The sequence below is a fragment of the Rhineura floridana genome, chromosome 15 (genome assembly GCF_030035675.1).
Source record: "Rhineura floridana isolate rRhiFlo1 chromosome 15, rRhiFlo1.hap2, whole genome shotgun sequence".
In the NCBI taxonomy this organism is placed as follows: domain Eukaryota; kingdom Metazoa; phylum Chordata; class Lepidosauria; order Squamata; family Rhineuridae; genus Rhineura; species Rhineura floridana.
Window position 1 is genome coordinate 11,075,684 of NC_084494.1, and position 22,246 is coordinate 11,097,929.

Consider the following 22,246-nt stretch of genomic DNA (forward strand, 5'->3'; position numbering starts at 1 on the left):
TGTCTAACAACTACTTAGGCTGGCCATGTGTCCGACTTTATAGAGGACGTTCCTCTAATTGAAGGACCATCAGAAAAAAGTCCTGTGTTTGAAGGCATTCTCTATTTGAAGTGCTGGCCAGGTTCGGCTTAAAGATAAAGAACCCTAAGAAGAGAGAATGGGAGCCTTGGAGTTGCCCATAAAATATTTGGTGACTGGGCAGCAGACGGACGAGTCAGACAGGTCACCTGGTGACAGTCTTATTCCCCACAATGGTGGGATGGATGATTTTTCTATTAAATTATAGTCATTCGTTCCAAATTTGCATTTATACATACAAATTAGCACATGCAGATTTTATGCAAATCTGTGCCTTCTTGTTTTGGGCTCAGTGTCAGATCCTCATTTTGAGACCTCCAGCATCCTAAACTGCAAACAAATCTCAGCTGTATAGTAGGCACTATGTTGCTTGTATACACCGGGTCCTCCAAATGCCTCATGTGGATGCTTCCCTAAATCAGGTCTAGTGCATCAAGAGTAGTGATGGGGAGAAATTCAATTCAGTTTGCATTTAAAGCTGAATCTATCAAATCTGCAGTTTCCTAAACAATCTGAGAACAGAAACACAGCCATCCTTTGAAATTCTGAATCTTGCGCTGCAACCAACATTTACAAAAATGCATATATTAGGGGAAAGTGTGCATAAAAAAGGAATATATGAGTGAAAATGGCAAACATAAATGCACTTGCAACAATGTGCACATTAGTCAAAATTGCATATAAAAACATTTATTGGAAGAAATTAGCATTAAAATACTGAAGAATTTTCATTAAGATTTTTTTTAAAAAATTGCAAATTGCTACAGAAATGTGGAGGGCTAAATTTAAGATGGGAAAAATTAGAAACTGAGAGAATTGAAATGGACAGATCCTCCCACCCCTAGACAAGCCACAGGCTACTTAATTCTGGACTCAGTGCTAATGCCAATGTGTCCGTCATAACTGTCTGCTGCAGAGTTTGGTTACAGATAGGTTACCTGAAAAACTGACATTCTTGCCATTTTTCCAGTAAGGACTTTAAGATTAACAAACAGAATATGGTTACTCTTGTCAGGGCCTGATGATTCTTGCTTGTGGTAATGTGGGAGTGGGCTTTTTCACTGATAGCACCAGTGCTGTAGAATGCAACTCACTCCTGAAATACAGGAGGTCCCATGTCCATTGGCATTCTGCCGGCTTTTGAAGACTCATCTGTTTACACGGGCATTCCTTTGAACTCTCGACTCAACTCTCCTCCTGCCGGGAGGAAGGGCGGGATATAAATTAAATAATAAATAAATAATTGCTGTGTTGCTTTAATGGGATTGATTTATTGCATACGTTTTATTGGGGTTGTTTCATTATGTATTTTAATTATATATAAATGTCTCTGTAATGGGTTTGCATGCTTTGTACACTGCTTAGAAGACTATTTTGGCATTAAGCAGTATAAAGATTAAATAACTACAATTAAAATAAATAAAAATAATTAGCTGAAAGGAGAAATTATCCTATTGTTGGGTGCCATGCCAATCTCTGAGCAGTGAGAGATTTCCAGGGATCCCTGCGCTTACCCAGGGTTTGGTTTCCTTGGAAAGAAGGTCAGTGGAGACTGTGGTGTCTTTATAAAATATGGTTTATTTATTTACACACATTCCAACCTGAGCTTAAAATGGAGGGGTTCAAGGCATCAGCAGTGCAACAGATCTTGCATTTTCCATCAAGCTTACAGGAGGCACCCTAAAGCCATGGTACAGAGAGCCAGCCTCTCTGCCTGTCTCCAGTTCCCAGCCTTTCCTCCAACTCCACTAAAAACACAAGCCTCTTAGGAGGAGGCGGGGAGGGGGGACCTTCCTGAAGAGTTTCAATAACAATAGGATCTCCCTGGCCCATCCACCACTTAATGGACACTTGATAGCATGAAGTATTAGTTCCCCTCTATTCAGCACTGGTTGGGCCTCATCTTGAGTACTGCATCCAGTTCTGGTCTCCGCACTTCAGGGGACTGGAAACAAAGCCCTAAGAGGAGAGAACTGGGCATGTTTAGCCTGGAGAAGAGAAGACTGAGGGGAGATATGATAGCACTCTTCAAGTACATGACAGGTTGTCACACCGAGGAGGGCTGGGATCTCTTTTCGATCAACCCAGAGTTCAGGACATGGAATAATGGGCTCAAGTTGCAGGAAGCCAGATTTTGACTGGACACCAGGAAAAACTTCCTAACTGTTAGAGCCATATGACAATGGAACCAATTACCTAGAGAGGTAGTGGGCTCTCCGACACTGGAGGCATTCAAGATGCAGCTGGATAGCCATCTGTCGGGAATGCTTTGATTTGGATTCCTGCATTGAGCAAGGGGTTGGACTTGATGGCCTTATAGGCCCCTTCCAACTCTTCTATGATTCTGTGATAGACCTGTTAACCCACATGGCCACGCTATTAGATTAACAAAAGAGACTCATCTGACCAGGAGCAGGTTTCTCTGCTGCAGAGCCCACCTCTAGGTGCAGGGTTCCAAATCAAAGTCTGGAAGGGGACTCATAGAAATCATCCATCTCAACCCCAAACCCATAACACTATTTTTCTCTTCTTCCTTGTGTCCTTGGGCCAAACTAGATGTCAGTTGCGTGACTGCAATTAACATACATATTCTGTCTTGTGCAACCAGCAGGGCAGGGAAAGTCTGTGCAGCCTCAGGACTGTGGGGAAGTTTAGCTCTTTCTCTCCTGACTGACTACCTCGCCAAAGCTGCTGTTTGCATTTCATTTCATTTCATTTGCCTCCATTGGCACCAATCAAGGTTTCTCTTGAGAGGTGCACAGCAGCTTTGGGAAGAGTTAAACTCCCCCTTCTCATTACCCCACAGTCCTGAGGCTGCTCAAACGTCCTGCTATTTGCCCAGCGAAAAGGGTCCAAGTCAGTTATACCCTCCTAATTAAAGTCACATCACATCATATCCAGCCTAGCTTGGCCCTTGAAATCTCTGTGCACAACATTGAGGTATGGCACCTGGAAACTGTGTGCCTGATAACAGGCTATGCAACCCCTCCCTGTAAACTTCTCTTCCAAAACAACAGTGGCACGCACATACGTGCTTGCACAGCAATTTCAGCTCAGGAACTTCTAAACAGTTTTCCATGGCTTATTTTCAACAATTGTTATAATAAAAAAAGGTTTCCTTCCAAATAATGGGGGGGGGTTACATTTGGTTTTCAGCTCTCAGAAGCTCTTTGAAAAATATTTGCATAATATTTCCTCTCTGTTTATGCAGAAGGCTTGTCCAACGCATGCACAAACATGATCATGCCATCAGGCTTGTCTTTGCTGGGCTCTCCATGATTGCAAACTTCCCTCTCTCCCCTTTCTTCATACTCTCCATTATATAATCCTGTTGACCTCTATTGTGTTCTCTCTCAGTTGTCTTTTCTTTCTAAATTAAAAAATCTCAAACACATTAACCTTTCCCCAATCAGAAGGTGTTCCAATCCCCTAATAATTTTACTTGACCTTTTCCTGCTCCTTTCCCATCTCCTTTTGGGAAGGGACAACCAGAACTGTACACAGTATATCTTAAAGGGCTCAATATGTGCATCACTTTACACCTACCGCAAATGCCAGTTGCCATTTTTGTTATCCTTTCACTGAGTTTGGAAAGCCTTTCCTCTCTCCACCACAGGCCTGACAAAAATTGCCTTTACAGTCTGATGGATCGTATTCTTCCCATTTTGACTCAGCTGTATTTGTTTCCTGTTAGCTTCCAGGCCCAGTTTAGTGCTGGTGGAGACCTTTATAACCTTTCATACTCTGGGACTTTCAGTACATACAGTTTTAGATTGGCCAGGGAGATTAGAATGGCTGAGGAGATTCTGATCCATGTCTCACCTTTATAGAGGGAGTGGAAACTCGGTGGCCATCCAGTTGTTAATCTACAGTCTCCATCATTCCTGACCAACCTGGCTGGGACTGATGGGAGTTAGAGTCCAACCACATCCAAAGGGCCACTGGTTCCCTATCCGTGTTTAACAGCTGTGAGAACTATGAAGTATGGTATAGTGGTTAGAGTGTTGGACTAGGATCTGGGAGACCTTGGTTCAAATCTGCACTCAGCCATGAGGCTCACTGGATGATCTTGGGCCAGTCACTGCCTCTAAGCCTAACATACCTCACAGGGTTGTGAGGATAAAATAGAGAGGGGAAGAACCATGTACACCACTTTGAGCTTCTTGGAGGAATGGTGGATGCCGATGATACTAATGCTAATACTTCTAATAATAGAACCACACATTATTCACCACTTCCTGCAATGCTTTGCCTCTTGGAAAAATAGTTAATATCTAACATTAGCCATACTCAAAGTGTGACTAATTGAAATAAATGGATTTAAATAAACTTGTTCATTTATTTCAATGGACCTACTCTGAGTATGACTTAGATATCAACCGTTGTCTGGCCACATCTGTGTTGGTCAAAATGTGGGTTTTTCAGGCAGCTTTCTATATCGGCTAATGACAGCTGGAGAGAGTTTCTCTCTGCTGGAACTTTTGATGACATCTTTTGGCTGTGGTTTCTGGTTTTAAATTGCATTTTTACATTTTACAGTGTTTTTATTATTGGTATCTGTTTTATTGTGATTGAGCACCCCTTCAGCGCCATCTGTTTGATGGAGAGCATGGTATATACATTTGAAACAAATAAAGTAAAATAAAACAATAGACTGGACATATGGCAGCTGACTCATCATTAGAGACCTAGATTTCAGAAGGCTCAGGCCAGTGCCAAACATTTATGAAGAGAAGAGCCAAAACTCTGTTTTCACACATGTTTATATACACACACACATATTTTGGAGCTGGCCCCATCTTGCAGAACCCTTATCTCTGACAGGCTGTGAGGCAGCTTTCATCATCAGGCACTATGAGGCACTGCTAGGCCTGAGGAGAGTCAGAAAAATTCAGGCGAAACAGCAGGCTTGTGGTTCCTTCCTTCCCACAAAATGGCTGCCAGGTGTAGGATTGTGGAACTCCATGGTCCAAAGTAGGATCCTATGCAAGAAGATTCCTAAGTAGCATAATCCTATACAAAACTACTCATAAACAAGCTCCATTGAGTTCAGTGAGGTTTAACTCCATTGAGTCCAGTGGGGTTTAACTGTTAAAATGGCAACATTCTCCTTTTCTCAGGCAGCAAATAAAATTAATCTCCAAGGAAAGTATTTTCTCCTGCACAACCCAAGACCAAACATTGCCAAGGTATGCAATTCTCCCTAGAACACCTCCCCCAGATAAATAAATGCATTTGACTTGTCTCCAGGCCCTTGCTGATTCTCAGTGACATCTTGATCAAGAGGAAGACTTGTCCAATAACACCTCCAGAGAATGGGAACCTTCCAATAATAATAAAAAATTACCCCACTACTGCTGTCGTACTTAATTTTTTCTGTTTTTAAGAGGGTTGTCAATGAGACCCACACTGCACTCTCATCTTTCAAATTAAGCAATAGCATGTGTGGCTCATCCTGAAGTGAGTGTCTTCTGCCTGCTGCCCTGGAACTCCAGAAGGAAAAGGAAAGAGCATTCCGGTCCCATCCATTTCGGCCAAAGAAATGAGACCCGCCAATTGCTATTCAAGCAAGAATACCAGCAAGGAAAGATCAACCTGGCCTGAATGGGATATAAATCCCCTTTTAGAGCTGCAGCCTTGAGTAGGGATGGAATCTGCTAGTTTTGGTTCTCTAGGTTTCTCATTTTTTCCAGTCTTAAATTTAGTTCTCCACATTTCTGCAGCAATTTGCAATCTTTTTTTAAAAAAACTCTCCCAATCAACACATTTTTTGTATGCAGTCTTGATCAATGTACATATTTTTGCAAGCAATTTATCCAAATATAATGCATTTTTCACTAATATATTTATTTGTATGTACAATTTCCTCTGATATATGAATTTTGTAAACATTGGTTGGTTGGAGAACTGCACAGCAAAATTTGGGTAAATTGCTTATTTTGAAGGATGGCAGTGTTCCAGATGCCATGCAAATTTGATAGATTTGGCTTTAATTGCAAACTGAATCAAATTTCTCCCCATCCCTAGCCCTGAGGAACTGATCTCCCTTTTCTATCTTTTCCCTCCATTCCCCTTGGGGGACTCCTTTTGGAAGGGCCTGTTTATCCGTCTTTTTATTGATATGACACTGCTCAAATTGGGAGACAATACTTGCCTGAAAAGCAGGATAAACAAATCAGCAAATAAACAAGCAAACAATCTTTTAGACAGTGGTGGCTCTGTGCCAGTAGGTCAGTGGAATCCGCTCCTGGTTTTAGCGCTTGCACCTTGGACAGTTCTTTGATCGTTTGGACTAAACCCAGAGTGGATTCCACTGCCCCACTGACATGGAGTCACCAGCTACCACTACTTTTAGATCACTGTGTTAGATCACTGCCCACTGGGAAGTTCTTCTATGTTAGCCCCAGAAAAATGAAAAGAAGGTTTGCATAAGTGTGTACAAGCATGCTGGTACACAGCTGCCATTCCTTGGACAGAATTTGCACAGAACTCACAAGTGCTCTTTGTCTATGTGTGATGCTACTGTACTATTTAGTTCTGATTTTCTATGACTCAGCACCTCATAAAGAAGGAGTGGAGAACCTCAGGCTTGGGGGCTGAATGTGGCCCTTCAGACCTCCCTATCTGGCCCTCAAAACTCTCCCCAGGCTATAACTCTAATTGGCCCTGCTTTGCAACCTGTTTTTGCCTGATGGGAATGTGTTGATCTCTGATAATGCTTCTTGCTCGTCTGGATGGAGGACAGGGAGGGGTGTGTGTGTGTGTGCAGAAACTACCCTACTGTACAATTATAACATTTACATCCATTGCTCCACCCACTTTTGCCCCTACCCCCACCCACCATGGGCATGCGGCCCTCAAAAGGCTGCCCAGAAGGAAATGTGGCCCTCAGGCTGAAAAGGTTCCCCACCCTCTCTTAAACATTGTTCCTCAGTCACTTGGCTGAGGTTCCCAAATTATCAGATCCCTGGGTACTTTGTATCTGTCTTTCACACAAAGAAACAATCACCTATTTCATTTTGCACATTTGATTTTGCCTGCCATGACTGCAACACAATCCTGAAACATACATGCACTTTCCCTTTCTCAATTTAAGAAAGAGTTCTTTTAAATCCTAACACAAGTGACAAATGGACGCAGCAGAAGATCTCACCTAGAGCAAATGAGATGATGCACCTGTTTTCAGAGTGTGCCACTTCATAATGCATGTCTTATGTGTCAGCTAACTTGGCAGAATGTCCTTCTATACAAAACAGTTCCCTCTAAATGGAGGTCAGGAAAAAGGATATGGTAGAAACTGGGCCCTCCAGACAGGTGTTTTATTGCAGGTGTAATCTGCAACATGTTCTTGCATTAGTTAGCAGTGCATTTATTCTGCTTTAGTTTGTTCTGTGATGCTTCCACTGCTACCACATTATTGCTGTTTGGAGGGGCTATAGCATAATGAAAGCAGGAGGAAAAATAACCCTGAACATTTGAGGCATAAAAATCATGGGATTTCAGCAGGAAGTTATGGGATATGCACTAACTGGAAGTGAAGCAGTGTGACCGCCCCAAAACTTGCAGGCACAAACGGTACTGAAAATGGGATCTCCTGCAACTGCCTTATAGCATCATGAGCACAAGTAATCATGAATGCACAATAAAAGGGATGTCTGGAGTGGTCCTCTGTCTCCCTAACATCTAGATGATTCAGCTGGAGAGATCCAGTGTGGTGTAGTGGTTAGAGAGTCAGACTGGGGAGCTGGGAGGCCAGGGTTCAGATCCCCACCTCACCATGAAGTTCACTGGGTGACCTTGGGCTGGTCAGTCTCTCTTAGCCTAACCTACCTCACAGGGTTGTCATGAGGATAAAATCAGGAGGAGGAGAACCACGGTTGTAAGCCACCTTCAGCTCCTTGGAGGAAAGGTGGGATATAAATGTTAATAATAATAATAATAATAATAAGTTCTTCCTGTTATCTTTTTGGCACCAGGTCAAGACTTTCCTCTTCTCCCAGGCATTTTAACAGCATTTGAATAGCATGTGTTTTTAACTTGCTTATCGGTTTTTATGGGTTTTAATAGTTTAAATTTGTATACTTGTTTTTAATGTTCTTAATTGTTTTAAACTGCCCAGAGAGCTTTGACTATGGGGTAGTATATAAATGCAATAAATAAATAGATAAATAAATAAATTACAGCCCAGACAGAAGCTGTCCATTGGTGAGAACTGGGACCAGATGAGATGAGACATGGAAGATGCACAATCTACTCTCCCAGTATTTCTATCTTAAAATAACTGTGTAGCTTGGGGAGGTTCACCCTTTCACTTGCAGCACTTTCCCAAACTAAATATTGCTTCCCAAATATTTTTTAAAATGTTTTTAAAGTTGTTTTCTTTTACTGTATTTTAAGGTCCGTTTTTATGATGTTTTAAAGTGTTTTTAGCATTTCTGTTTGCCGCCCTGGGCTCCTGCTGGGAGGAGGGCAGGATATAAATCAAATAATAAATAAATAAATAAAATAAAAGGTACTATTTGCCCTGCAGGGGAAAACATACGAGTACCCATATTATGAATATATTGCCACCATTCCCCAATGTTGGGGGGGGCATCTTAAGTAGCACAGAGTTAAAGCCTCTCCCTAGTGCTGTAATCCCAATCCAGTTCAGACCCACCCGTTCCTGACAGCTGCTTTCAAGAAATGAGAGAGGTCAAGTTTGGCCTGTCATGAACCTGGATATGTTAATGAGTTATTAAACCTATAGGTAACATCATGGCTCAGTGCTAAGAACTCTGGGAAGCCTTCTTGTTTGAGAAACAGGCCTCTGAGTTAAATTTCGGTTTCCAGCTGAAGACGGTTAAGGGAAGCCTAAACAGAAGCACCTGGCTATCTGTGCTGATTAGCAACAGCCTGGCACTCAAGGCCGTCCTAGCCTGTGAAGTTTGAAACGCCGTTGGGAGGGGGCCCTGGAAGGTGCGCCAAAGTGGAGAAACATCGAGAAAGGGGTGACATCAGAAGATTCCTGATTGGTTAATTAACTTTGGACCGTTGGGATTCTTTTCCTTAAGTATAGGGCTTGAGACCCATAGCTTTTGTTCCCTGAGGAAGGTTCTGAAAGGTTCCTTCTGACTGGTTGCCTATGGGAGGTAACCTATGCTGGGTTCCATTGCTTTGCAACTGATGCTATTCTCTCTTAGGAGAGACGCCACTTCAACCAACTACCTCATGTGTAAGTAGTTAGGTTAGCTAGGTTGTTATTTTCTTGTTGTGTGAATGGATTCTCTTGCGTGTACCTAAACCCCCTGTTTGGGTGTATGGTCTTAAAGGATTATTTGCTGCTATATTTTTATTGTGCACTTATTTTTTGAATAAAGCTATTTCTATTTAACCTGGTGTGTTCATTGTGGGTAAGGGTGGTTCTAAATCCAGCACCTTGACCTTTCAGCTACAACTACCGGAGAGGGAAAAAGGAGTTAAAGCTTAATTCTAATTTGTAGGGTTTTTACCAGAGGTTTCCTGACAAGGAGTGTAACTTGGCTCTTGTCTTATAGGACCTTGGTCTACCTATTTCTGGACTCAGAGTTCCCCTAACTCTGAGTGGAACCAGTAACAGGGGTGGTGGCAGCCTACTTTCTACCTTGCAGGGTTGGTGTGTTGGCACGGTCCTGGCAAGTGTGAAAATTGGTATTTTTGGTTCCAGAACAATTGCCCTAAGGATGGGAATTCGGTCTGAAGCTTGAACCCCGTGCCTTAACGGTGGGGATTCATGACATGGCCCTTAAGCATTTGCAGTTTGCATCAAGAACTTTTCTGATGCCCTAGACTAGAGAGAGAGAGAGACCCAAATCAGCATGTCTATTTTACTTGTAGTTAGTAAACAAAGCAAAACACTTTGAAACTGCCAAGCTTGCTTAATATGGGATTTGCAACTGGCATCCATTCATTGTTACTAATAAGTTTAGGAAACAGAAATGTTTTCTGTGAAAAATAAAACATTGGAAAATTTTCCATTCTGCATTACTGCTTAATAGTAGGCTATCGATACAAGGTTTTAATTTGAATTCCTCCATGTGTTGTAGAATTTGAGTGGGGTGAGGGGTGTTGGCAGGTCTATGGGGAAACATAAGCCAGAGATCAAAGGACAAGGTATTAACTTGTCTCCTCCTCTTCCTCCCAATGAGCTTCTATGGGACCTCTCCTCCAAAGGGCTCCACTCCTTGTGGCTTGCATACATTATTTAGTTGCTTGTTTGTTTATAGTTTTTATAGCCCATCCTTCCTTCTGACAGAGCCCGGGATGGCTATCAATGATATTAAAAACCATACAAAAAGATCTCTGCACTATACAAACATCATTAAACAAGAATTAAAAATATAAGCGTACCAAACTTTTAAAGAGCAGCAGTACGGAATATACTTGCTCTTGTTAGTCTGTGCAGTTTAACTACCAAATGCTTGGTGAAAGAAATATGTTTTGGGGTGATATGAAAACTTTGCCAGTGTGGGGGACAATCTGATCTCTGTCGAGAGGGAGTTCCAAACACACGAGCCACCACCAAAAAGGCCCTGCTCCATGTCATCACCCTATGGGCCGTTCCAGCTGCATATACTCATTCCCCATACCACAGTTCTCTGCCTCTGTTACCTGGGAATGCAAAATGGCATTCCCAGGTAACAGCGAAGAGAAAACTGGTGAGAGGGGGCACAGTCTGATCTTGCCCCTTGCTTTTGTGGTCATTGGCTTGAAAGCAAGGAAATCTGCCAAACTGTTTTCTGCCTGGTCAGTTAGGAATCCAATCCATGCAGCAGCTCATCTGTCACCATCCCAGTTTCCTGGCTGTCATGTATGCTGCCTATCAAGTCTTGATTACTGGAGTTAGGCTCCACACAAGCATTAGAAACTTAACACATTTATTAACAGAGTGTTGTATACAGTTTCATGGCAGGGAACACTACAGGCTTGCAGCAGGATTTCTCCTAAGCCAGTAGTTCCCAATTTTTATGAGCGTGGGACCCCCTTTATAAGCTCAAAGAATTTCATGATCCCCTCCAGGAAGAAGCTTTCCTTGCAGCCTTGCTTCTTTTTGCTTCACAAAAAAACCCCTCCTCTCATTCTGAGTAAGGGTGTCCTCAGCAGTGGCAGTGCGAGGAGACGGGAGTAGGTGATAGTAATCCCTTCTTCTTCCTGGTATCTCCTCCCTCAGCCTCCTTTGGCATCTGCCATGTATTGTATAGGAAGAAGCCTGCCCTTGATGCGCCTGAAAGATGCTCTGGCGCTTCAGCAAAAGGCCTCCCCTCTCGTTTGGAGCAAGGGGCAGGTGTCATCTGCAGCAGCAGTGGGAAGCAGACAGTGTCCAGGGAGTGAAGACTTCTTTTAAAAACATTAATAAATAATTCATTTCTTAACTCTTCACGCCCCCCTCTGGATTTCTTTGTGGCCCCCCTGGGGGCCATGACCCCAAGGTTGGGAACCACTGTCCTAGGCCAAGGAAGGGAAGGGCAGGGCATGGGAGCATCATAAGGATCCAGTGAGTTTAAGGAGACAATGCAAAATAATTTCCTTTCCCTTAATAGCACACAGCAGGAAAAGCAACTTCCACACGTATTTCTAAAAGGATTAATGCTCCTGGATAGTAGCTTTCAATTTACTAGGCCTGTATTTAATTAATTAGTCACTTCCCATGATGAGGCATCATGAGAACCTTCAATACAGAGCATTTAAACTTCCAAAATTTCAGAGCCATTAAAATATCCTTATATATATTAATATGCTAGGCTGGAAAAAAACAGCAGTATATGCAACGCATTCCTAGAATATATCGCCCTCTCTTCCTCCTCCTTCCTCTATCATTCTCCTTTTCCACCAGTGCCCCTCATGTGCGCAAACTGATAAGTCAACGGTTACTGTTATTTTCAGAACAAGAGGAGCAATAAAACAGTTTGAGAATGATAGAGACACCAGCAGGGAAATTGCCTCCTCTTGCTCATTCGTTGAAATGTCAGCTGAGGTTTCAAGCAGTCAGAGGAGTCACTGTGGTCATTGTACTGCGTATTCCTGAGTCACATCCGCTACTGGTTCAGATTAGGGTTGCCAACTGAAGGTGGGGTGTGTGACCTGGCATGCTCTTGTGCTTTGAACAGCAGCTTGATCTATAGGGATTAGCAGGCAGGGATGGAATGATCTGTCTGTTTCAGTTCTCTCAGTTTCTCATTTTTCTAATCTTAAACTCGGTCCCCCACGTTTCTGCAGCAATTTGCAAATCTTTATTTTAAAAAATCCTCATGAAAATTCTCCAGCATTTTAGTGCAAATTTTTCCTAGTAAATATATTTTTGCATGCAGTGTCAACTTACGCACTCATTTTTTGCAGCCTTTTGCACAGTTGCATGGCAGGGAACAATACAGGCCTGCAGCAGGATTTCTCCTAGGCCAGTGGTTCCCAACCTTTATTATTATTATCATCATCATCATTATCACCATCATCATCATCATCAGTTTATTTATACCCCACCTTTTGGCCAAAGGCCCTCAAGACAGCTTACAAAAAACACAAATATAAAATACAATATAAAAATGCATCAATAAAACAATACAAAATACAATCTGCAAAAGTTAAATAACAATACACATAGTAGCTCTTAATGGTGGCTTTATCTGTGGTACAAGTAACTGCATTTTCTGTGTTAAATTCCAGTCTCCTCAAAGCCAGCTGAATTGCATTTGCTACCAGGTCTATAGATTCATATGTTTGTTGTTGGGAGGGGAATGTCCTGATTTTCTTGGGCATCCAGCTGCCCCGGCGAGGCGACAGAGGGTGACCCCACTGCCCCTCCGGGGACTCCAGGGGTGCCTTGCATGGAACTTCCTCCTCCTCCTCCGCTGCTGCTTTATGAGCACATAATGCATTTTTGTGGGTTATTTTCACCAATATATTCATTTTGTGCACGCTTTCCCCTAATACAGGCATTTTTGCAAATGTTGCTTAGTTGGAGAACTGCATCACAAAATTCAGATAAGGACGAATTTCAAAGGATGGCTGTGTTTTGATTCTCATATTGTTTCGGAAAGTGCAGATTTGATAAATTCTGCTTTCAATGCAAACTGAATCAAATTTCTCCCTCATCCCTATTAGCAGGTGATGCTTTCTGTAACATGGAAGCAAGCATCATTATCTCTTGATGTCTGCAGGTCAAGCTCCTATTAAAGGCACAAAAGCAGGGGCAGAGGTCAGCAAGGCTATTTGGGATGGGAAAAGCCACCTGGTTCTTATATGAAGCGATGAGGCATGGCTTCTGTCACTGCAAAGAGGACTGACAGCATCCTGGTGAGAGAATGAGATGCTCCTCTGCGTCCCTTCCTGTCCATTTTAAGCTAACTTGGTTGGGGAGTTGGTGCTGAGCCCCAGACCCATAGCCAGATTAAAAGCTGGGGGCACCCCAAAAAAGTAGGGGGTCAGAAAAAATTCTGTAGTAAATTTAATTGTTTGCAAAAATAATAATAATGGGGGGGGGAGCAGGCTCAGCTACAGGCCTGCTGGAGCCCAGGAGAAGGGATGGAAAAATCTGTCAATGTTGGTTCTGTCAGTTTTTCATTTTTCCAATCTAATTTTTCCCCATATTATTGCTGCAGTTTGTGATTTAAAAAAAATTTTTTTTCTGGGAAAATTCTTCAACATTTCAGGGCACATTTCTCCTAATAAACATGGTTTTATATGCAGTTCTAATTAATGTACACATTTTTTGCCCTGAAGAGAAGGGTCAATTGTTAAACCACTCTGAGAACTGTAGCTCTGTGAGGGGAATGGGGGGACTCCAAATGACTCTCAGCACCCTTAACATAAGCATACTACAGTTCCCAGAATTCTCTAGAGGAAGCCATGACAGTTTAAAGTGGTATGATACTGCTTTGAATATATAATTCAGATGGGACCTCCGTCTCATCCTCTTTTAAAGCCATGTAAATTGGGGCTTTGGTCTGTTCCAGCAGGGCTCTTCATGTTTTCTTAAGTGTCTGAGCATGCCAAGAGTAACTTTCCTTTCAGAAGAAACCCAGTTTCTCTCCAGAAACAAACCCAGACCTAAATAAAGACCTCAGAGCATTTCATAGTGCCTTTTCCCTCTGACAAGAAGCAGGTCCCAAAAGAAATGATTGCAGAGAGAGTCCTTAAGTGTGCACAGGGTGCCTTCCTTTGAAGGGCCCTGTGTTTTTTTTTACTTTATTTCTCTACTTTCTAGAAATATACACATAAAAAGAAAATTCCCAACCCTCACCCCAGACTTTACGTTCTTCTGTGCTGGCAACTGTCCAGGAGCAGAAATGAAATTCTCACCAAGCCATTAAAACTCTGGCCAGTTAGCAACCCCATTTCCTGAGCTCCTGGTTGTGCACAGTAGCTCAAAATTGGCAGCAAGAGATTGTGGAAATAGGTCCCAATTAACTCACTGAGCTTTGTTTTGGAGTAAACATGCTTAGGGACAGGCTGCAAATGATTCATATAAGGAGAATATAGGAAATCAAAATATTCATATTGACTTTATACTGAGTAAGACCCCTGGCCCATCCCCTGTTGTGCTGGGTTCCCAAGCTGTGGTCCATGGACCAGCAATAGTCTGTAAACTTCATTCAGGGGGTCTGCGGCATGGCTGTGGATTTGTGGTTCCATTGCATGAAATATTCGTATTGATTTTTAATTGCATTGTATAGCTTTCCCCCATTTATTTATTTATTATTTGATTTATATCCTGCTCTTCCTCCCAGCAGGAGCCCAGGGCGGCAAACAAAAGCACTAAAACCACTTTAAAACATCATAAAAACAGACCTTAAGATACATTAAAACAAAACAACTTTAAAAACATTTTTTTAAAAAAACTTTAAAGATATCTTTTTTAAAAGGGTTAAAAGACATATTGTTTTTTAAAAAAAAGGTTTTTTAAAAAAATATTAAAAAGCAATTTCAACACAGATGCACACTGGGATAGGTCTCAACTTGAAAGGCTTGTTGAAAGAGGAAAGTCTTCAAAAGGCGCCAAAAAGATAACAGAGATGCCTAATATTTAAGGGGAGGGAATTCCACAGGATAGGTGCTGCCACACTAAAGGTCCGTTTCCTATGTTGTGTAGAACGGACCTCCTGATGAGATGGTATCAGATATATTGTAATAAAATACAATATATAAGAAATGAAAGAACTAATAAAAATGCAATAGTCTTGGGGCGGACTAGTTTCTATCTTGTTGCAGTTGTGGGTGGTTTTTAGATTAATTACAGTTGATGTTTTTGCTTATATGTTGTATTTTATATTGTATTTATCCTATCCTTTTATGTACGCCGCCTAGAGTGGCCGTTAATTCGGCCAGATAGGAGGCTTAGAAATAAAATTTTATTATTATTATTATTATTAATAAATGCAATTAAAAACCATCTAGCACAATTGTGCATTACTGTTGCTACAAAAGGCAAATAATAATGATAATGATAATGATAATGATAATGATAATGATAATGATAATGATAATGATAATAATAATAATAATAATAATAATAATAATAATAATAATAATAATAATAATAATAATAATAATAATAATAATAATAATAATAATAATGAAGTGTTGGACAGCCAAAACCCTCAGCAGTTTTCAGATCGTCTGGGGGAAAATAAGTTTGGGTACTACTGGTCTATGCTGTCATCAGGTCTCCAGGGCTTCATCCCAGCCCTACCTGAAGATACCAGGGCTTGAATCTGGGACCTTCTGAACAGGGATATAATCATCCAGGGACTTGGGGTGGTGGTGTTTAGACCCTTTACTTTTTGGGGAGCAAGGTCCCAGCAGGATCCCTATGTCTTCAGCATCCTACAAGCTAATCAGCATGAAAGGGAAGTGTTAGCCACTGAGAAGAACCGTCTTACATGCTTCATTGTCCTTTCCTGCTGATTGGAACCAATCAGGGACTCTGCACCTCTGAATATGCCACTACACTGTTGCTTCTGAATGCAAAACATGTACTTTACCGCTGAAATATGGCCCTTCCCCATGATGGTTTGAACGCCAGTTAGCAAATGTTGGAGGCATCAGGAGGATTCTAATATTTTTAGTAAGTGTGATGGGGCTCCTATTAGTTAAGGAAAGAAGAGGGCATTATCTCCCTGATAATCCTTTGAATGGATTTGAATGGTGGATGAAAATAAAGAATTAGTGGTTAATACCCTATTTACAGCAAGAATTGGCATTGCCTCTAAGTGGAAAATAGAGAAAAAAACTCTCTGTTGGAGAGCATTTGCTTGAGACAAACATGGGATGGTAGTCAGTGATAGCTCTACTCAGAGTAGACTCACTGACAAGACTAACTTTGGTTCCTTAATTTCAGTGGGTCTGTTCTGAGCAGGAATTAGTTGCCTATAACCCTTTGTATGTTTGTGGTGGTGAAACTTGCAAAGATGGAAAGAAAGGAGATAAACAAAATATATGAATTACTGGAAAATGTTTCTCTCCTTTTGGAATGCAAGGTCTGATCAAAATATGCCTGTTTACTCAGAAGTAAGTCCCACTGCCTTTAATGGGGCATGCAACGCATCCTTAGTCCCTTTCCATTCAGAAGTAGGCCCCACTGAGTTCAGTGGGACTAGTGGATACAACTGCAGACTACAATAAATCAATCAAAATAAAAGTTTGAAACGTGACATCCCCCTGGAGGTCCTTTGGAGAGTTTATATCCCATCCTTCCCTTACCCTGGCACTCTAGGGGTTCACTACGTCCACCCAATTAGACAGCTGTCTAGCTACTTTGGTATTATGCCTGGGACTAGATCCTCTTAAAATATCCAGATAATTGACAGCTGCCACCATCAAATGGGTTACAGCAATAGGACTCTAGTGTCCTAAAGGGAAAGACATCTTACTGGGGTACCAAGTTATGTAGACAGTGTGGCATAATGGTTAGAGTGTTGGACTATGACCTTGGGCTGGTCACATTTTCTATCATAAAACAAGACAATTTAAAATAAATAAGAACCTAATTAAAACATTTTAAAACAATAAAAACACCATGGGTGGTATTCAGTGCCAGTCCTACTCAGAGTAGTCTCATTGAACTGAATAAGCATGGCTAACCTAGGTTCATTAATGTCAGTGGGTAGTCTCTGAGTAGGAATTAGTTGAAGACAGCCCAATAAAATTCCTAAAACAAATTTCAGAAAAGATGCAACCAAGTCATATGCCTGTATAGGCCTGCTGAACCAGAAAAGTTTCCAGCAGGCATCTAGAAGAGTAGAATTATGGTGCCTGCCTAATGTCGCTAGGTAGGGAGTTCCAAAGGACAGGGGCTGCCACACAAATGTTTTCCTTATAAACATGTGAGGAATGTTGCATAGGGCACATAAGTGTAAGTTCTGCAGATCAAAGTGAAGAGCGGGTATGCATATATGGAGTAATGCGATTCCTTAAATAAATTGGCCTGATGCCACAACCTTGTTGAAGGAAAGTAGGTCTGGGGCAGTGCCTGCCTGGGAATCCCATGATCCAAGAAAGCTTGGGCATAAATATAATAAAGACTGAAATGTAGTGCTTTGAGTATACATCACCATCCCACCCCAGCACATAGTGGTGCCTTTTCCTACAGTATAGCACAGTGGGGAGGAGAGCCTGGCTGAGAGTCCAGAGTCTGTGAGTTCAAATCCCCGCTCGTGTCTCCTGGGTGTCAAGGGCCAGCTAAAGATCACCCCACAGTGAGTGGCTCAGGGGTTACGTGCCCTTTCACCCCTGCAGCCGTGGGCAAGCTGCATAGTCCCAAGGAGCCCAGTTGCCCCCCAGCTGGCAGTTGTGGACAAGGAAGGGGCTGGCTTGTGCAGCTGTGGCAAGCAGAGCAGACCCTAGCCAGCTGGGGAGGACTAGCCTCAGAGGGAGGCAATGGTAAACCCCCTCTGAATACTGCTTATCATGTAAACCCTATTCATAGGGTAGCCATAAGTCGGGATCAACTTGAAGGCAGTCCATTTGCTTCTGGTTCAGCATTAAACTCATAGCACTTGACCCCCCCCTTTGCAGACACTAGTTGTCTTCCCCCCCCCCAGTCTTACCTTCTGTAGCCACTGAGTATTGTTCTCCATGATGTTTTCCAGCTGCTGCAGCCTCTTTACCGGCCACTTGGCCTCGGTGAGGGACGATGCATCCCTCTGGAGTGAATTGGAAACCTGGTACTCGGCAGCAGGGGAGTCACAGCCCCCAACCTCTGGCAGTAGAAACATGTAGGTGCAAGAGCCATGTTGCAGCTGATGCTGGAGGCGTCTTGCTGAAGCATCCTTCCCCTTTGCATGGGGGCCAAGCCCCAGAGCCACTGGATTCAACCCTGCCCACACAGGCAAGAAGAGATATGCCAGCATACCCCAGCTCCCCATATTTCAGGCCTGTCTTTGAAAACTTTCCTTTATATCAAAGCTTCAGCTCCACGCTGTGACCTATTGCACCTTCTACAGCAGATGTGCGACTTCAGGCAGTCGCTGTGCATAGGGAAGCCCCATCAACTGCTTCTCCGATCCCTGGCTCGCATCCTCCTGACAACTGCAGGAAGTTTTATTATTATTATGAATTTTAAACCCTCCCACCATCTCCCTCCTCTTGCCCCCTGCAGGGTTTTGGAACGCCGCCTGGCTTCATTTAAAGATGCTTTGTCTCTTTGCTCGCTGAGTCAAGCTCCACTTCTGATGAGATAATTAGACCACAAGAATGTACACTCCAAAGTCAACTGCGCTTGGATCTTGCTGCTTTTCTTCAGCACACTCCTGGTTTTTTTCCGGGCCAGCTGGACAGGGGAAGGAAACAGTGTTCCTGTTCTCAAAATTGGCACTTAGGATAGGACTGTGCAGGAACTCTCTGTGGTTCTGCTTCAGTGGTAATCCTGGAACGAGGGAAGAAATCCCCAACGAAGAATTTAACACAAATACTTACCATGTATTAATAGAACCATGTGGCATGATTCAGACTGTAGGCAACTAACTTGCACTAGCACAAGCAAGCACAAGGACTGCCACTAGTGCAATGGGACTTTCCTCTCCCTGCATGCCTCCGTGCCCTCCCCAAATCTGCTCTGAAGAGTCAGGAGAACCCCCAGAATGGGGGGAGGGAGGAGGAGAGGGGAGATTGTTCCATCAGGCAAGCAGAAATGCTTGCGCTGACAGAACAATCTCCTTAGCACTACATTGAATACAACCCAGGCTTTTTCCTTAATACCCCCCCCAATTATGGGCACTCACATGGCTTGGCTAAGTGCAAGAAGACCTGGCAGTGCACCTATCTGTGATCTGTTGGATGGTGTCCATAATTGTCATGATGTCTGTGTTGCCAGCCACAGCAAAACACAGCAGATAATAATGTTTGCCAGGGGTGTGCAACCTGTGCCCTCTGTGTTGGGGCTGAATAATGAGGCAAATTGGGGTGATTGATTTAGAATGATTTTACCCCTCCCTGAGTTAACAAAACAGCATTAAAACATTAAAGAAAAACTTTTTAAAAGGGTTAAAAACTTTATTAAAAAACGTATTAAGCAATTCTAACACAGACGCAGACTGGGATAGGTCTCAACCTAAAAGGCTTGTTGAAAGAGGAAATCACATCAACAAAGTGCTCCAATTACTTTGGATCTTGACTCCCTCAAAGCCTTGTTGCTCTGTTTTTCTGTACTATCTACCTATTACTTCTGTGCCTATGTTTCTTTACTCCAGGTCTATGGACTTTGTAGGAAATGTCTGTGGAGCATGGAAGAACTCTAGAAGTCCCCCCCCCTTTTGTTAGAACAGAGCAGCAGGTAATTTTTTTAAGTATAAAGTTCATTTAATTTTTAAAAAAATCATCTGGTGCTCTGCAGAAAAAAAAAATCCTCCAGAGCTCTTCATCCCACCACAAGCAGTATTAAGGACAGCCTCATCTTGTAGTGCCTAATAAAAGGCATCTCCTCCCAACACAAACAAATGCCTGGAAATCTAATCCAGCCTCTGTGATGCTGCTAATGTTTTTTAAAAAGAATATTCACTACTCAACCACCTCTTAATTATTTTAAGGTAAGACTCTCCTCAAAAATATGAAACTAATATGGATTTTTGAATTTTAATTGGTCTAATGAAGACATTGCCCTAATATAGATTATGGAGGAAAGTTAAATCTTTTTTACTGCCCCGGCAAAAGCCCCTGGACCTATTTGTCTGCAGTTTGGCCGGGTTAATCCGCTCTGGAGTGGCTCTGGTGCCTAAAAATTTCATCTGCTTCTGCCAAATGGGAAAAAGATGTATAGTTGTATATAGATTCCCCATAAGAGTGAATGGGGAACACAGAAGTGGCCAGAGCAGAGAACAATTCAGAAACAGATGGATTTTTTTTAAAAAAGCACAGATAAAAATTCAAGGCAAATCTTGGAGCCTTTGCAAACACCTAGTGTTTGCTGGTATGCATTGCTAAAATCCTGCAATTTAAAAGAGAATCGCAGGGGAAGCAATGGGTGGGAAATGTGGAATTAGTTACAGCGGCATCATCTTCCGTCTAATAATTATGCCCCATCTGTTCCTGCTTCAATGTGCTAACTATGCTGAGGGTCTCCTGGCTGAAGGAGGAGGAGGAATCTGGTCTGATGTGATTTTTTAAGGGTGGGGGGAAAAAGCTGTCTTGAGTTCCATCTCTATATCTTCTGTCTTGGTTCTCAGCCCAGGTGAGATCATTCCATGCCAAGTACATCTTTAATTTACTCCTTTAAAAAAAAAAAACTTTGAAAGATAGTCTCCCTTTATGTCACGTAATCTCAAGCCAAAGTCTTGGAAATGTTGTAGGTACCCTAAGGGCTAAAACATCTTCATTTAGAAAGGGGGTGGGATATTGAATGAAACTGAAGCCCATATTTGAAAACAAAATTTAAAATGGCCTTTTCTTCTATCAAATAAGAAGAACCCTCTTAGAGTTGCCAGGCTCAGGGCCTGAGAATGATTCTGTATTTTTAAGAGAAGAGAAAATTCAGCCAAGGGCAGGTGTTCTTACAACCCTGTAATGGGAAAAATCACAAGGTGGAATTCTCCCTTACCCCTGCACAACTTTGAAAGAGAGAAGACCTCTTGGAGGCCGGGCCTGGTCCATCTAGTACACCTCACAGTGGCCAAGCAGATGCCTATGGAGAGCCCCAAAGCAGGACCTGAGCCAAGCAGGGCTCTCGCCACATGGGGTTCCCTGCAACTGGTATTCAGAGGCATACTGTCTCCAACAGTGGAGGCAGACCATAGCCATTGTGGCTAGTAGTCAGTGATAGCCTTCTCCTCCATGAATTGGTCTAATCTTTTAAAGCCATCCTAGTTAGTGGCCATTACTGCCTCTTACGGGAGCAAATCGCATTATGTGTTATGTGAAGAAGTACTTTCTTTTGTCTGTCCTGAATCTTTCAACATTCCGTTTCATTAGACATCCCCAAGTTCTAGTATTATGACAGAGGAAGAAAAGCATCTCTCTATCCACTTTCTCCACACTATGCACAATTTTATACACTTCTATCAAGTCCCCTTTTACTTGTCTTTCCTCATGTCTGGATGTAGATGTTAAAAGTATTGTACATTCTAACATTTCCTTCAATATCTTTAAAAAGGTATCTATACTGAGTCTTTGGGAGTATGAAATGTATGTAAAATTAAGTGACCAGTTAAAAGGCAGCCATCTAATAAAGTAATAATTTTTAAATTGGTCAAGAGCCCTTGTTTTAAACAGCCCATTCCGCCCTTGAGTCCCCCTTCTCCTGAGAAATATCATGCAAAATAGCTCATCCCATCCAGACCATTGGCCCCTGCATATTTGAAATTGTGCAAGATGCTTGTGTGTGTGGCTATGCTCATTAATATCTCTGCAATGCAAATATTTTGGCTAGCTTAATCACTTTGATTTAGAGGTTGCTGGAGTAATATTTCTTTCCAGCTCTACAGTTTGTTTTTTTTAAAATTAGAAAGTGTTTTTTATCTGGGCTGAATTTACATTCTGTGAACGTTTGGAGAAGAATCCACAGTTTAACAGATGCTGGGTCTAGAGCAAACTTCCAACGCCAAGAGTTATCCCCATTCTCTTATGCCTCCTCTTTATTTATATTACTTTTATGAGGCTTCTGTACTTTTATAAAACAGATGGAACACAGGCAAAAACAAAAACAACAACAACTCACAGAGGTTGC

At 42.3% G+C, this 22,246-nt stretch overlaps 1 protein-coding gene across 3 annotated transcripts in view; it reads right to left on the reverse strand.

Moving 5' to 3' along the window:
• Positions 1-18,609, reverse strand: part of LOC133370584 (angiopoietin-2-like) — a 41,889-nt gene extending 23,280 nt beyond the window's left edge. For 2 of the 3 annotated variants that reach the window (XM_061597110.1, XM_061597109.1), the window contains exon 1: positions 18,138-18,609. In XM_061597110.1, coding sequence (XP_061453094.1) covers positions 18,138-18,455 — 318 coding nt within the window. In that variant the 5' untranslated portion in view covers positions 18,456-18,609. Of the gene's footprint in view, positions 1-3,624; positions 3,702-18,137 lie in introns of those variants that run through there. The other variant, XM_061597111.1, reaches the window with a different exon arrangement.
• Positions 18,610-22,246: the final 3,637 nt, after the last annotated feature.